Here is a 16,637-nt window from a genome sequence, read left to right on the forward strand (position 1 = left end):
TCTTCTGCAAGATTTAGGTTTCTTGCATAAATTACACAAATTGGGATACCATTCTTTAAAATATGAAGCTTTTGTAAGCACTAGATAAAACTAAAATCCTATTGCCTAGCACATGATTGGCATTAAAAATGTCCCCTTTTAGAGCAATAAAAATGATTATCTTATTTCAATGAAATCCTAATATAAATGAATAACTATTAACAAACTATTTAATGCTATGCTTTTCAATTGAGCTACTCCTTTTATTATTTAATCAGTATATGAGAAGACAGAAGTCATTTACTTCTTTGGAAATACTTTAACTATTTCAATTCAACATGTAAAGAAGAGCATTTTTAGTTCATTTTAAAAGTAATTGAATTTTCCCAGACTTTTGGAAGATCTGCACAGATGTCAAAGTATGATGAAGGCTTTTAAAACTGACACTGGATATTACCTGTCACAGGCGATTTATAGTTACCACATGTCAGTCTTATGCTTTCCAGCATTCAATAAATTTTTAATGTCAGTTTTATGCTTCTAGGCATTCAATGGATTTTTACTGAGCACCTAATATATATTCAAGGCAAGAGACAAGGTAGGTCCAAAGTATAAGAATTGGTTTAGGCATTAGAGAAATACTGGCTTTTATGTTAATTAAGGCTTTGGAAAAATTTTTATGTTTGTTAGGTTGAATCATATGAAAATGCCAATTTATCTGACTAATTCTGAACTAAAAAGAACAATTTTATATGGTTTATATTAGTAATTAGCACTCTATAATGGCTGATAGTTATATTTTAAATGTATAATATATTTTAATCATAAGTTAAAAAATTTGTAATATTTTCAAATTATATAATTTATTTTATAAAACAAATATTGTTTTGCATGTCATAGTGGGACATTATAACAAATACACTCCATCACACAGATTTCAGAAATAAGTAAACCGGGGCGCCTGGGTGGCTTAGTCGGTTAAGCGGCCGACTTCAGCTCAGGTCACGATCTCACGGTCTGTGAGTCCGTGAGTTCGAGCCCCGTGTCGGGCTCTGGGCTGATGGCTCAGAGCCTGGAGTCTGCTTCTGATTCTGTGTCTCCCTCTCTCTCTGCTCCTCCCCCGTTCGTGCTCTGTCTCTCTCGGTCTCAAAAATAAACGTTAAAAAAAAAAAAAAAAAAAAAAAAAAAGAAATAAGTAAACCAATAATTATCCTTCTTTTTCCATCACATATTGATGGCTTATTTTGCATGTACTAAATGTTACATCCAGTGAAAATACAAAGATTAATCAGGATGGTACCCTATAAAACCTATAGTTTAATTGAACAGATACAGATAATTATTGTATGTATCAGAATGTTTAAAGTAGTCAAAGTAAATTCAAAGGAAGATGGGATCAATTTTCACTGAGGGAATCCAGAAAGGTTTCACAGGCTGTTAATACAGATGAGTCTGGACTATATCAAGACTGGACACTTAGGGGAGTGAGGCCTGGATATATGGTCAGGTATTTTCAAATGAGAAAAAGGTCTGAAAAGACCTGGATACATTTTAAAAGGTTAAAAAGAACCCCATATTTTAATAAATAGTTCATTTGCCGTCTGAAAACATCAGTGGAAAACATCTCTTCAACATGTCTTATCAAAGCCCTCATATTATTCTGAAAACCAATGGAGTTACTTAGAGTCATGACATTTACATTTTAATGTTGATAAAGATTATAAAGATGTAAACTATGGTAGTAGTAAAGCAGTGAAAGAGATAGGAGAGATGGAGGCTGCCATATACACATATATATGCGCATATATATATATATATATATATATATATATATATATATTTTTTTTTTTTTTTTTTTTTTTAGAGACAGAGAGAGAGAGAGAGAGGCAGAAGGAAGAGAGAGAATCTTAGGCTCCACGCACAGTGCAGAGTCTGATGTTTGGCTTGATCTCACAACTGTGAGATCATGACCTGAGCCGAAATCAAGTCTGACCTTAACCAACTGAGCCACCCAGGTGCCCCAAAAGGACTGCTATTTTACATAGGATAGTAGTAAAGAGCTCACTGAAGTGTTAGCATCTACCAGAAACTGTAATGGAGTGAGAGATGAAAGCATTTGGGAGAAGAGAAATCTAGGTAGAGACACAGTAAATGCAAGGCCTCTGAGGTAAGAGTGTGCTTGGTATGTTCAAGAGATAGCAAAGAAGCCAATATAGCTTGTAATGAGAGAGAATGAAAGTGTTTTAGAGAAGATCAGAAGGTATCTAGGGTAAATCATGTATGAACTCGCAGAGCCACAATAAGGACTCTGGATTTTGTTCTAAGCATGCTAGAAAGCCAATGGAAGGTTTTGAACCAAGAGTGTGAAAATACATGACTTGGCTTTTAAAGGACAACTCTGGCTACAATGTGTACTAGGATGGCAATTTTGTCATACAGAATTCAATAACCAGAGTCTTCAAGATGATTTTTACCACCAAAATAAATTCATTATCCCTGTCCCTAAATTTGCTCCCCATTGTGAATTACCTATACTTATGAAGGGCACCACCATCCACCAATGTGCCCACATAACCAATCTAAAAATCATCTTTGACTCTGCTTTCTTCCTTATAGCCAGACACCACATATTTATTCTACCCAAACAGCTTCATTCTGTCTTCTTTGCTTTTACTGCTGTTACAAGAGGAATGAAGCATGTTTAACCTGGACCCCTACAGAAGCCTACTTAAACTTGCTGTCTATATACTGGACCCTTCTCTAATTAATTCTTCAAGTCTGAGAAAGATGAATGTGAACTTTCTTAACTTTAAATCTGATCATGTATTTACTGTCTAGAAGTCTTTCAGCAGCTCCATATATCTTATAAGATAGAATCTCAACTGCTTAATTTTGTCCAAAGTACTTTATAATCTAGTTTGTCTTTCAATTATGCTATACCTCTCACTACACCTCACTCACTTAAAGCTCTACCAGTGAAAGGAAAAAAAGTCTTGTTGGAATCACTTGAAAGACTTTTCCCCAGAATAAATGTGCTTTTCTGGAGATTGAGATTTGTTTTTCCAAGAGGGCATGGCCTTCCACTGAAAATGACTGCTAGAGCTAATATTCTATCTACCTCAGATATGTTGGGAAAGAAATAGGTTAAGAGTTTCTGCTACAGCCATACAAAAGCACTTCTATTTCTTAGAATAAGCCATGCTATTCAACAGTTCCTTACTCTATCTGCTGGGTTTACCCATCATCTTCCCTAGAAAATAATTCCCTTTTAAACTCCAAATCATCCTTAAAATCTCATGCTAAGACTTTAATGATTTCTTCTGGTAGTTAAGTGATCCTTACCCACTGTTTCTAAAGTAACTTGGACAAATCACTATTATATAATTATTTACAGGTGATATCTCCTTTTTGGACAGTAGGGCTTTTGAAAGTGGAAATATTACCTGTTAAGTACCTATTATAAGGCATAATTTTATTACATTCATACTCCAGAGCCCAGCTGTTAAGACCTTAATAAATTAAATATTCCACATAACTTCAATTTACAATTTTCCCTAATCTCGTAGAGATATACTTTGACCTTTTGAGAGGTTTAAAGATGAGAAAGGAAAACAGCTAAGACCAAATCTAGACAGAAATAACTGGCAGGTCTACGTCAGAGACTACAGAAGCTGTTATATGCTCTGGACCTCCACCTGACCCCTTCCCTAATTAACAAATCTCCTAATTAAAAATAAAAGGCTATTGGAAAATAATCTTTTGTTTTAGCAGGATGCTCATAGTTCTGTTCATTTTGGACCTGTATTTATCGTAAGTTATCTATTTGTTTTACTTTTAATATGTCCATAAACCTGTTCAATTTGGGGGTGGAATGGGCAATTACAGACCACTTCAAGAATAGTGAAACCTATGGCCTTCTCATTCAGCCATTCATTCAAACACACTCCATTTTCCTTTAACTTCAAAGGGTTCATAAACATCTCAATCTAATCCATCAACTGTATATTTAAAAATCTTATTCTAGAGGGTGGTAGCTGGATAAATTTAAATATACCATGCACTCACAACTCCAAGAACACTACTGCCTTAAAACAAAAAAGTCCAAATTGATAAAAATGAAAAATGCTCAAAACTAAAGGTCAATACTAAAAATAAAAACACAGAAAAAACAACATGCTATCATGTATTATATATCAAATAGAAAAAATTGTATTTCTCTAAAGATAAAAATTTATTTGAAATATGGCATATAATCTAATTTTAATTACTAGGCTTAAAAAATCTTACTTATTAACATATGCACATTTCTCTCTTTTCAGCATCTTCCCAGAGATCTTTGGGTGGGTAGGTAGGGTGCATAACTCCAAGTAAAAAATTCCACCCCTGCTCCTCCCCAATTTTAAATTCTTAAACAAAAACACACACACAAAAACCTCCCCAAACACAAATAACTTTAATTCTGAAATTACTTAAGAAATACCTATAAATATTAAAGAAACATTAATTTTCAGAGGCAAGATCTTTAAAATAATTTAGTTAAGACTACCAATGTAGATTTTATAATAAGTCCACCTTTCTAAGACTTTTTGGAAATTATAAAATTATAGAACCTTAGATTGGAAAGAACCTTTACAATAATCTGGTTCAGTGGTTCCCAACATTTTCTCTTCTACATTATACCTCAGAACAAGGACACATTCTCATTAGTAACAACTGTTCCCCATAAAAATGATTCTCAGTGAGGAGTTACATGCCCACACCAGATTCCCCAAGAACTCACAGGTCTAGTCCAATCAGTACTGCTAGAATGTCCTGTCTTTTCATTTGTCCTTTCCTAAAAACCCATGATAGAGTGATAGAAAACTCATTAGAGCCCAAATTTTTAAAAGTAAACTTTTTGTCTTAGAACAATTTCAGATTCACAGAAAAGTTGCAAATATGGATGGTCCTTTACTCACATAACTAAATTTTTTCTTGATTGATTTTGGTAGGAGTAAGCAATTTTAAAAACATTATTTTAAAAACTATTTGTTTCCAACTTATTTTATTGTCAATACTTTCAAATTTGGAGGCTAAATTGGTCTTAGAAATCAAAAAACAGTGTTTAAACAGCAAAAGCACAGTAAGCACAAAAATGCAAAAACTGTGGCACTACACAGACCGTGAAAAGGATACTTGTTTACAGTGTAAGAGCTTACAGAAGAAGGCAGAGCACCTTGTTTGACCTCAGCTGTGAGCATGCACATCAGACGATCACATTTTTCATCCCTCTGTGCATGTTCACGAATGACTGTGAAGGTGCCGCAAGTACTGATGCTGGGGTCACAAATAAATTTTATCAGGTGGGTGAATTCACACATATGGAATCTACAAATCATGAGGACTGACTGTATAGGTTTACATTTATAATTTATAGTACTTACCTTTGAAGAGCCATTTGAATACATCTGTATCATGTTCTCTGCACCTTGTTTTACTTTAAGTTCTATATCCAATTGTTTTTGTAAAGCCATCAATCTATTATTGCTAGTGGAACAACGAGGGTCACTGCTAGGGGTATCTGGAGTCCTTGGGCAATCTGTAAATTAAATAGTTATATCACAATTACTAGGACAAATTGCTGTTTAAAAATGAATGTTAATATTCTCAAAGAATAAAGAATTACAGGGTTTGAGATGAGCTTAATGTCACCTAAATGGAATCTCTTTATACTTACAGATAATGTAAGACTACAAGCCAAGAAAATGTTCAAGTAGAGTTGCAGGATCATCTGCCAGGGATATACTGAGTCTGAAACTGAATTAGAGCATCGCCCCAAGTTTTCTCAACACTATTATGTTTAAATTAAATTAATTTGACTAATCTATTCAAAATATCCAACAATTAAACTAAATCTCTATTCATTACCTGACTAGAGAGCAAAGCACATTTAAACATTATACAAATTCCTCTAAAGTAATTCTTTTTAAGTAGAACTAAGGATACTTCAAATATAATGCCAGCATTCTTTATAGTAATAATCTAAGCACATATATAAAGGACTTCACATTTTGTTTTCTATTAGGAGGATGTTCAGTCACAATGGAAAATGTTTCAAAGATACTGACTGATACCACACTGCTGGTATGGGGATATCCAAAAATTCAAGTCCATGGCTTCTCATAAAGCATACGTGGTGCTTCTATTTTAAAACAAAAACAAAAACTTCAGCTAGAACCTTCTCATTATTTTGAATAATCCATTATCATTGAAATACTAATAATACATCATGAATACTAAAATTCATCATGTTGAAGTTCATTATTTTGTGTTTTATCTGCCCTAGGTCTCTCGTCATAAAAATAATAAGCTAGAAGATGAGAGTACTAGACCTGATTTAGTTATAAGTATTGGCAATCACTGGAAAACTGTCTAAACTGCAAGTTACTTAACTTTGTGCTTCAGGGTTCCCTTCTCTCCTCTGCAATAAAAGATGGTGTGACCAACTGATTTTAATGAGTATGTTTTATATTTGGCTTTACATTCCTTCAAAAAATTCATTAGTTTAAAAACATTTCAACATAATTTGTTAACTGACTTGCAAAAATGCAGGTGCTATGCTAAATAATGACATAAAATACCATTTTATCATTTATATACTATGTTACAAAGTGTACGTCCTGATGTAAGTGCTCTATAAACTCATCCATCCTCATAAATAGCCCTGTAATGAGCACTGCACCCATATTTCAGAAACAAACAAACAAACAACAAAAAAAACTAGGGTACAGAGTAGTTAAGAAACTGGCCCAAGATCATATACCTAGTAAGTTACTTCCATACCAAAGTCTACCTTAATTCCTGCGCTAAGCTGCTTTTTTGCCATTTAAAAACATTGTAAACAACTATGCTAGCTTCTGCGTGTGTGCATACTTACATATATGACAGTATAATTACACACACACAAATACATAAATATATGCATATTAATCTTAAATTTAAAATAACTTGAGACAGATATTATCCACATTTTACACATCAGGAAATAGGCAAAGTTGCACAATTATTGAACTGAGATTCAAATTCAAGAAAGGTTTCTACTGTAACTGAATTTCTTGCATTATAAATGAGCTGCTCCAAAAGGTGATTTTGTAGAGGACATATTCTTATAAAAAACTGATATTAAGTATAGACAACTTTTCAGATTAGGCTCACAAAAGAACTACTTAACATATTGCTATGGACAGAATATTTATGTGTCCCCAAAAACGCATGTGTTGAAGCCCTAGTGTGATGGTATTGGGGGTGAGCCCTCTGGGAGGTAATTAGATCATTAGGATGCTCTTTCTCTGTCATGTAAGGATGCAGAGAAAAGATGTTGCCTACAAACCAGGCAGAGGGCCATTACTAGAACTTTGCCCCTGCTGGCACTTTGATCTCAGTGTTCCCAGCCTCGAGAACTGTGAAAAACAAATATCTGTTATTTAAGTCTCCCCATCTATGGTATTTTGTTGAAGCAGCCTAAACTAAGACATACACACACATATATATATATAATAGTAGTTAAGAGTACCCAGGTTTGAATCTTAGTTTTGGAACTGAGATTCAGTACAAACCAGGTCATAGAAGGTAAGTTACTTAACAGCTCTGTGCCTCACTATCCTTACTGTTAAAAAAGTAAAAACAGCATCAAGCTCACAGGATTATTATGACTGAATAAGTTACATGTACAGAGCTTAGAAAAGGGCATGGTGCATGATATTCAATAAACATTAGCTAGTCATACTCATTGTATGAAGTATAAGCATATCTCCTGTTGAGGCCACAAATGAAATTCACATTAGTAATGACTGAACAGTTAGGTGTATTCAGATCATGAATAATTAGGTTTTCTTTGTTTTTTTAAACTTTTCTTAACATAAATGATAAACGACTCTTGAAAGAAATCATAACCACATAAAATATGGCATACAAAGTTAATTTATAGTAAGCACATTTTAAAAAAGAACTGGGATGCATTCACAGAAGGCTCTCAGTTGAGAAAAGTGTGGAAATGTGTTATCTGTAAAATAGTTGATGGTGTTTAGTTTAGGATGAGAAAGAGAAAGGATTCTTGTTAAATATCTGTCTATGAAAGAAACTGTCCACTTACAGAGAATTAGGGCAAGAGAATTAGAACAAATGGGTAAAGGTAGTGAGGGCAAAAATTTTATCACAGAATATAAAGAAATTCTTTACATTTTGAATTATTTAACAATGAAATAGTTCCATTAAAATGCAATAAAATCCTTGTCTCTGGAGGCATTTATACAGAAGCTAGATTATAATCTGTAAAGGATGCTGTATGAGAAATTACTGCACATTAAAATAGGTTGTACTAAGGCAGTGAATGATCCATTGATTCTAACAGTCTATGAATTTGTAACAGTATTATAACATCTAACACTATTTTTATAGAAAAGTATTGTCAGTTTTAATAAGGATTAGAAGAACATAAGAAATAATATAATGATTAGGAGTCTGGGCTCTGGAGGTCCGAATGCCTGGGTTAAAATCCTGTGGCTACTGCTTACTGGTGTGGTCTGGGTCATACATTTACATCTCTGTGTTGCAGTTTCCTCAGCCACAAATTGGGGGTTATTGTGAAGATAAAGCCTGTGCAGTGCTTAGGCCAATGTTTAGGGCTCAATAAAATTACATGTCAGGGCACAGTTAAGTAGCTGGTATTTCTGCTTATTTAATCTTCGAAAGAATTCACAAAGTTTTGTAATATAACCTCACTTTACAAATAAAAACAAGCAAAACTTAATTCAAGTAATTTTCAAAAGTCAAAAAGTGTATGCCAAGGCAGAAATTTAACCTTAGATAGGTCTTGTTTTATAAAGCCCATTTTTTACTCCTTTAGAAGTTAGAGAAACACTTTTCTGTCCTCCTCAGATTTCACCTATTTTTCCTTTTTTCTTAAAAAAAATTTTTTTTAACATTTATTTATTTTTGAGAGACAGAGAGATAGACCATGAGCAGGGGAGGAGCAGAGAGAGAGGGAGACACAGAATCCGAAGCAGGCTCCAGGCTCTGAGCTGTCAGCACAGAGCCTGATGTGGGGCTCGAACTCACAAACTGCGAGTTCATGACCTGAGCCGAAGTTGGACGCTTAACCGAATGAGCCACCCGGGCGCCCCTTTTTAAAAAAAATTTTTTTTAACATTTATTTATTTTTGAGAGACAGAGAGAGACAGAACATGAGCAGGGGAGGGGAGGAGAGAGAGGGAAACAGAATCCAAAGCAGGCTCCATGCTCTGAGCTGTCAGCACAGAGCCTGGTTTTTCCTTTTGTTTGTTTGTTTTTTTTTTAAAGTTTTTATTTATTTTGAGGGAGAGTGAGTGAGCATGAGTGGGGGAGAGTGAAGGGGACAGAGAGAATTCTAAGTAGGCTCCAGACTGTCAGCACAAACCCCGAGATCAAGACCTGCACTGAAACCAAGAATCCAAGAGCTGGATGCTCAACCAACTGAACCACCCAGGCGCCCCAATCTATTTTTCCTTTTAATGAACTACTTTTCTTCTCTCCAGTTTCCTTTGTTACAGGTTATGGTAAATTACAGCATTATAAAACATATGGTTGCCGGTATATTTGCTAAACACTTTTCTTCACATAAAACACATTTCAAAACAGGGGCGCCTGGGTGGTTCAGTTGGTTGAGCATCCGACTTCGGCTCAGGTCACGATCTTGCGGTTTATAAGTTGTGAGTTCAGGCCCCACGTAAGGCTCTGTGCTGACAGCTCAGAGCCTGGAGCCTGCTTCGGATTCTGTGTCTCCTTCTCTCTCTGCCCTTCCCCCACTTGTGCTCTGTCTCTGCCTATCAAAAATAAATAAATGTAAAAAAAAAAAAAAAACACATTTCAAAACAGCGCTTACTAGAATTCCCCATTAATGTTCTCTTCTTTCAAAAAAGGCAATTTTTAAAAATTTTGTAAGATGAAATTATTTTTCCACTCTAAGAACAGCAAATGTTGAATTTCTTTTTTTTTTTTTAATAAAATGTTTATTTTTGAGAGAGGGGGTTGGGGAGGGGCAGAGAGAGACAGATACATAGAATCCAAAGCAGGTTCCAGGCTCTGAGCTGTCAGCACAGAGCCCAATGCGGGGCTCAAACTCACAAGCTGTGAGATCATGATGACCTGAGCCGAAGTCTGATGCTTCACCAACTGAGCCACCCAGGTGCCCTTGAATCTATTCTTAAGTAGATAGCTCAGAGCCTGGAACCTGCTTTGGATTCTGTGTCTCCCTCTCCCTCTGCCCCTCCCCTGCTTGCGCTCTGTTGGGCTCTCTCTCAAAAATAAATAAAAGCGTTAAAAAATTAAAAAAAAAACCCAACTATATGTTATACATATTCACTAAGAAGGCTTTAATATAATGTTTACATAGTAGAATCAGAGAGGTCCCAAATAAAGTCCCACCTTCAGAGCTAGGCATTAAAGGCTGTATGCTGACTAGGTCTAAGTTAACTTTCCATTACTGTTTTTCATGAAACTCTATGTTCACTTAAAAAAAAAAAAAAATCTCTATCATCCCAGAATGCAATGCACTTGGCTTCCTCCATACTACTGTTAACTCAGCTTAGGCATTACTTTTTTCTTTGCTAACCATCCCCCAATCTGATCCCCTTTTTAATATGTTTTCAAAGCATACCTTCTTCCCATATATATATATATGTGTGTGTGTGTGTGTATATATATATATATATATATATATATATATATATATATATATATATATAATATAGTGTTACAATAATCTATTTTCATGTCTGTTTTCCCTCTAAGACTACAAGCATCTTCAGTGCTGGGACTTATACTTAGCTATTTTAATGGATGAGTTTAACACCAAATTAGATATAGAAAAATAGCAGATTACTCATGAAAAATAAGGAAGTTTAAAAATGAGGTGGGGGGAATACAAAATGAAAGATTAAAAGACACAGAGGGCAAAAAAAAAAATCTAAATCTGTGTTTCAGAAGCAAAAAAGAAAAATGATTCAAAGACATTATGTGAACAGATAATGACAAATTTTTCAGAACTTATAAAAATATCAATCCATAAATTCAAGCTATTCAATCAACTTCAGACAGAAATATACAGAGGAAAAGAGTCCACACATGGACACATCATGGTAAAACTTCAAAAAATCAAAGACAAAGAGAAAATCTTAAGAGCAGCCAAGGAAAGGGTACTTTTAAGGAGATACTGTAGATTAACAACAGACTTTTCAAAAATAGTAATGAAAGCTAGAAGAAGACAGAATGACAGTTTCCTTACAAGATACAATTATCAAGCTTATATTGCAAACTCAGTGAAAATACCTTTTAAGAATAAAGAAAAAATTAAAGACTACCAAGATGGAAAGAATGTCACAACTATAAACTCTTAAAAAGAAAACTCTAAAAGTGATTAGAAATAGGTATATCAAAAGAAAAATAAGGAATGAAGAGCACAGAAAATGGTTTACTGCGAGAAACCTTAAATGACCACTATATATCAATCAATAATAAAGTAATGTAAAGGTTTCAAGAAGCTAGAATAAAAAACTAGGCATTCTAAGGCCTTTGAATTCTATGGAGATGGGAAAGAACAGTGATTAACACTACAGTCTCTGATAAGAATGCATTTTGTACTGTTTAAATTAACTAAAATTTCCAAAATAATTGACTCATGTTTCAAAATACTATAAAAATGGCAAGAAAGAAGAAACACTGAAAGCACAAAATATAAACCCAAATATATCAGTAATTATTTAAATCTAATGGACCAAATGATCTAGGTAAAAGACAAAGACTTTAGACTGATTAAAAGATTTGTCTAGGTAAAAATGAGTAAAATTAAACTCAACTATATGTATTATTTACAAGAGACATATCTAAAACATAGTAATACAGAAAAGTTGAAAGTAAAAGACTAGAAAAAAATATTCAATCAATAATCCCAACCCCCAAACTATATTTACAACAGACAAAAGATACTTTTCAGGCACAAAAATAATTGGAGATAAGAAAGTCATTTCACAATGATAAAAGGTTCAATTCATCATAAAGACCAATCAATCCTAATTAGTGGGTGCCCAATAACATGGACACAAAAGAAAGTAAAATTGACAGAATTCAAAAGAAAACAGCAATTTCACATTCCATTAAATATTAACAGTGTTTTTAGTAATTAATAGAATAAGCAGACACAAATCCAGTAAGGATGCAGATTTTAACACTACAACTAAATGCTTAACCTATAAACATACTAAGGATAACACGCAACAACTGGAGAATGTGCATTATTTTTTTGGCACACACAGAACATAAAACAGGTATCAACACAAGGCACTACAGTAAAATTAAAAAAAAAAAAATCAATAAATAAAGGATAACTGGGAAGTCCTCATGTTTAATAAGAAACAACACTTTAAAAAATTATTTATTTACTTTTGAGAGAGACCACATGCAAGCAAGAGAGGGGCAGAGAGAAAAGGGGAAAGAGAATCCCAAGGAGGCTCCACGTAGAGCCTGGTGTGGTGCTAGATCTCCCAAACCCGGAAATCATGACCTGAGCTAAAGTCAAGAGTCGGATGCTTAACTGCCTGAGCCACCCAGGCACCCCTCACATTTTTTTTAAGAGAGTGTGTGTGCAGCCAGGTACCCCAAGAAATTCACTTTTAACCAGTTCATGAGACCACAAAGACATAATGAAAATGAGAAAATATTTCAGGGGTGTCTGGATGGTGCAGTTGGTTAAGTATCCAACTCTTGATTTTGGCTCAGTTCATTACCTCATGGTCGTGGGATCAAGTCCCATGTGGGGCTCCACGCTGAGCATGAAGCCTGCTTGAGATTCTCTCTCTCCCTTTCCCTCTGCCTCTGCCCCTCCCCTACTTGTAGGTGCAGTCTCTTTCTCAAGAAAAAAAAAGAAAGAAAAAGAAAAAATATTTCAAACTCATTAAAAACTTTAGGTGATATCGGCATCATGGTGTCACAGATGTTCCTCCTTTTTGTCTTTCTTTTTTAACAATAAATTACATATCCATCTATGTGTAATTTGTGGTATCTAGCATCATAGGCCAAAGGACCTGGGAGCCATCTTATCCACATTAGCATCCAGTAATAGGCAGACAAATCTTGGTAACCCAAAGAGAATCAAAGACTTAAACATAAGACCTGATACCATAAAACTCTTAGAAGAAAATGTAGGAAAGAGCCCTCAACAATAGCCATGACAATAGTTTTTTGGATATAACACCAAAAGCACAAGCAACAAAAGCAAAAATAACTTCAATCCACATCAAACTAAAAAGTTTCTGCACAGCAAAAAACAACAAAATGAAAAGCAACATACAGAATGGGAGAAAATGTTTGCAAATTATCTAATAAAGGGTTAATATCCAAAATACATAAAGAACCCACACAATGCAATAGTAAAAAGGAGAAAAATCTGATTAAAAAGTGGGTAGAGGAACTAAATATTTTTTTTTCCCCCCGGAAGAAAGCATTCAATCATCAAGAAGACAAGAGGTAATGAGTGTCCTCAAGGCTATGGAGATACAGGAACCCTTGTACACTGGTGGTGGGAATGTAAATTGGTACAGACATTATGAAAAAGTATGAAGGTTCCACAAAAAATTAAAAATAGAACTACCATATGATTCAGTAATCCCACTCCTGGGTATATATTTAAAGGAAATTATACTCACAATAGCCAAGATATGGGAAAAAAAAAACAAACCAAAAAAACCCTAAGGATCCATCAATAGTAGTATGGATAAAGAAGACACAGGGTGTGTGTGTTTGTATTTATACGCACACACAATGGAATATGTATTATTCAGCTAGTTATGACAACATGGATGGACCTTGAGGACATAATGCTGAATGGGGTAAGACAGATAATATGTATGTTATCCCTTCTATATGGAATCTAAAGAAGCCAAGATGTGACAAAACAGAAAGTAGAATGGTGGTTACAAGATGCTGGAGGGTATGAAAATTGAGGACATGTCTTTAAGGGTACAAACGTGGAACTGGTAAATAGGTCCTGGAGATCTAATGCACAGCAGAGACTAGATTTTAATTGTTCCCACCACATAAAAGATGATAATGATGTGACTTGATAAAGGTGTCAGCTAATGCTAGGGTGATAATAATATTACAATATATAATGTATCAAACCAACATGCTGTATCCCTTAAACTTATAAAATGTTACATGTAAATTATATATCAATGAAAATAAATTTAAAAATTTACATATGGAAACTTCTATGATGCAACTAAGCAATACTGAGAGGATTATTCATAAGCCCTGAACACATATATTAGAAAAGAGAATAAATTTAAGATGCTAAGCATCTGTCGAGTTGTTGTTGTTTTTTTTTTTTTTTTTTTCAGTTTATTTATTTTGAGAGAGAGAGAGCAAACAGGGTAGGGGCAGAGAGAGAGGGGGAGAGAGATCCCTGTGTAGCGTCAGCACAGAGCCTGAAGTGGGGCTCGAACTCATCACGAACCATGAGATCATGACCTCAGCCAAAATCAAGAGTCAGAGGCTTAACCAACTGAGCCACCCAGGCACCCCTCAAGTTAGTTAAAAAAAAAAAAAAAAAAATCCATGTAATTCCAAAGAGAACAGGAGAAAGGAAGTATTAAGGTCAGAGCAGAGATTAACAAAATAAAATACACAAAAGAAAGGATCAGTAAAGTGTGTGTGTATGTGCGCGTGTGTGTGTGCGCGTGTGTGTGCGTGCGCGTGCGTGAGAGGGGGGAGGAGTGAAGGGGGCATAATGATAATATGGGAAATCTCAGAAAAGTGATCAAAGAAGAAAAATGGAGAACATACCAATATTATCAATGAATGAGGGAATGTTACTATAGATAAATGTGGACTTTAAATGAATAACAGATGTTATAAATTTTGTCAATAAATTTGAAAATTAAATGGACATCTTAAGAAACTAATGTCACCAAAATTAAGTTAAAAAAGGATAACAATTACCTATAAAATTCAAAGTGCTATGAGACACCTTAAACTAAAACGTTAGAAAATATTTGCAATCTGTAAGTACCTGACGCTATAGATTGACTAACTTCATACTCCATCTTCAATCTCCTCTCTTGCTTAAAATAAGAGGCAAGGGGGAAAATAAAACAAAATTTCTCAGTCTCACTTGCAGTTGGGGGTTAGGAAGAAGGCAGTGCATGTTGCATGTGACCCAATCCTACTGCAGATACAAGTATGACATCTGTAGGTTTATTTTTCTGAGAATGGTTTTGCTTTTCTGATAAAAAGAGACTTGCTAAGCTTTCATCATCCTGGTGGAATAAAACTTGGATTTTAATAAGAGCTCAAGAAAAGGCTGTGAGGTAATCCTACAAAGTGGGCAATCAGATCAGAAGAAACCTAAAAACAGAAAGCTCAAAAAGTGCCATCCATAATGGCTGAATTATTTGTTGACTTGGCTTTGGCTTGGGATGACTGTGGGGAAGGAGAATGGATATTCTTTAAAAATTCCTACTGCTCTCAGGGCGCTTGTGTGGCTCAGTCGGTTAAGCATCTGACTTCGGCTCAGGTCATGATCTCGCAGCTCATGAGTTCAAGCCTTGTGTCTGTGCTGACAGCTTGGAGCCTGGAGCCTGCTTTAGACTGTGTCCCTCTCTCGCTCTGCCCTTTCCCTGCTCATGCTCTCTCTCAAGAATAAATAAACATTAAAAAAAAAAATTCCTACTGCTCTCACATAGGCCTGATGCAGGAAATCATATCATCTATGTGGCCACCAAAAAGTTAGTTTAAATTTATTTTAATTGGCCTCAGGTTGATAATGCTTCTAGGCATCTTACTAAAAATATGCAAATCTTCTTTTAAAAAAATGCATTTTAAATCCAGACTTAAAAGAATTCCCACAGATAAAGTTCCAGTGAAAATGTGCACACAATTAGAAATCACAAAGCTCAGGTAGAAAAAAATTCACCACTAGTGAGAACACTACACTGTAATGTGGCAAAAATTTCACTTATTATCATTATTTTCTACCACATGTGAAAAAGTGTACCTAATAGGTAAAACTAAATACAAAGGATATCAAAAGAATGACGAGGACAAGAGACTGTAAAATATTAACAAAACAGAACTTCTAGTATTAAAAATTATATAACAGAAATTAGAAATACAATATATGTGAAAAAGAGCAAGCTGGTCACAGGTAAAAAGAATATTGGAGAAATGGAGAGGATTTGAAGAAACTGTCAATGCATCTAATTGGAGTTCTAAAATGAAAGAGTTGAGAGTATATAGGAGATGCAATATTCAAATAAAAAACAAGGGCTAAGAATTTCCCATAATTGATGAAATATATAATCTCAGATTCAGGAAACCTAATAAATCCTAAGCAAATCAAATAAAAGGAAATCTACACCATTTTATTAAAAAAGCAGAACACTGCAGACAAATATTATCTTAAGAAAAGCTAGGGAAGTATCTTTTTAGAGTGTATACCTTCAGGACGAAAAAGAAACAAAATAATTCTAGAAGGAAGGTCTAAAAAGCATGAGGAAATGGTGGACAAAGAAAATGATAAACATATGGGTAATTATAAACCAACAATGACTATATGAAACAATAATTAGATCTAATTTGTGGAACTGAAG

General features: G+C 34.5%; 1 protein-coding gene across 2 annotated transcripts in view; it reads right to left on the reverse strand.

Moving 5' to 3' along the window:
- PKN2 (protein kinase N2) overlaps positions 1 to 16,637 on the reverse strand; it is a 127,975-nt gene that overhangs the window by 56,751 nt on the left and 54,587 nt on the right. For both annotated transcript variants that reach the window (XM_053892852.1, XM_019414068.2), the window contains exon 3: positions 5,403 to 5,557. In XM_053892852.1, the coding sequence (XP_053748827.1) occupies positions 5,403 to 5,557 (155 nt within the window). The remainder of the gene's footprint in view (positions 1 to 5,402; positions 5,558 to 16,637) is intronic.

This window comes from Panthera pardus, unplaced genomic scaffold (genome assembly GCF_024362965.1).
Source record: "Panthera pardus isolate Hobbes unplaced genomic scaffold, ASM2436296v1 HiC_scaffold_11, whole genome shotgun sequence".
Classification (NCBI taxonomy): Eukaryota; Metazoa; Chordata; class Mammalia; order Carnivora; family Felidae; genus Panthera; species Panthera pardus.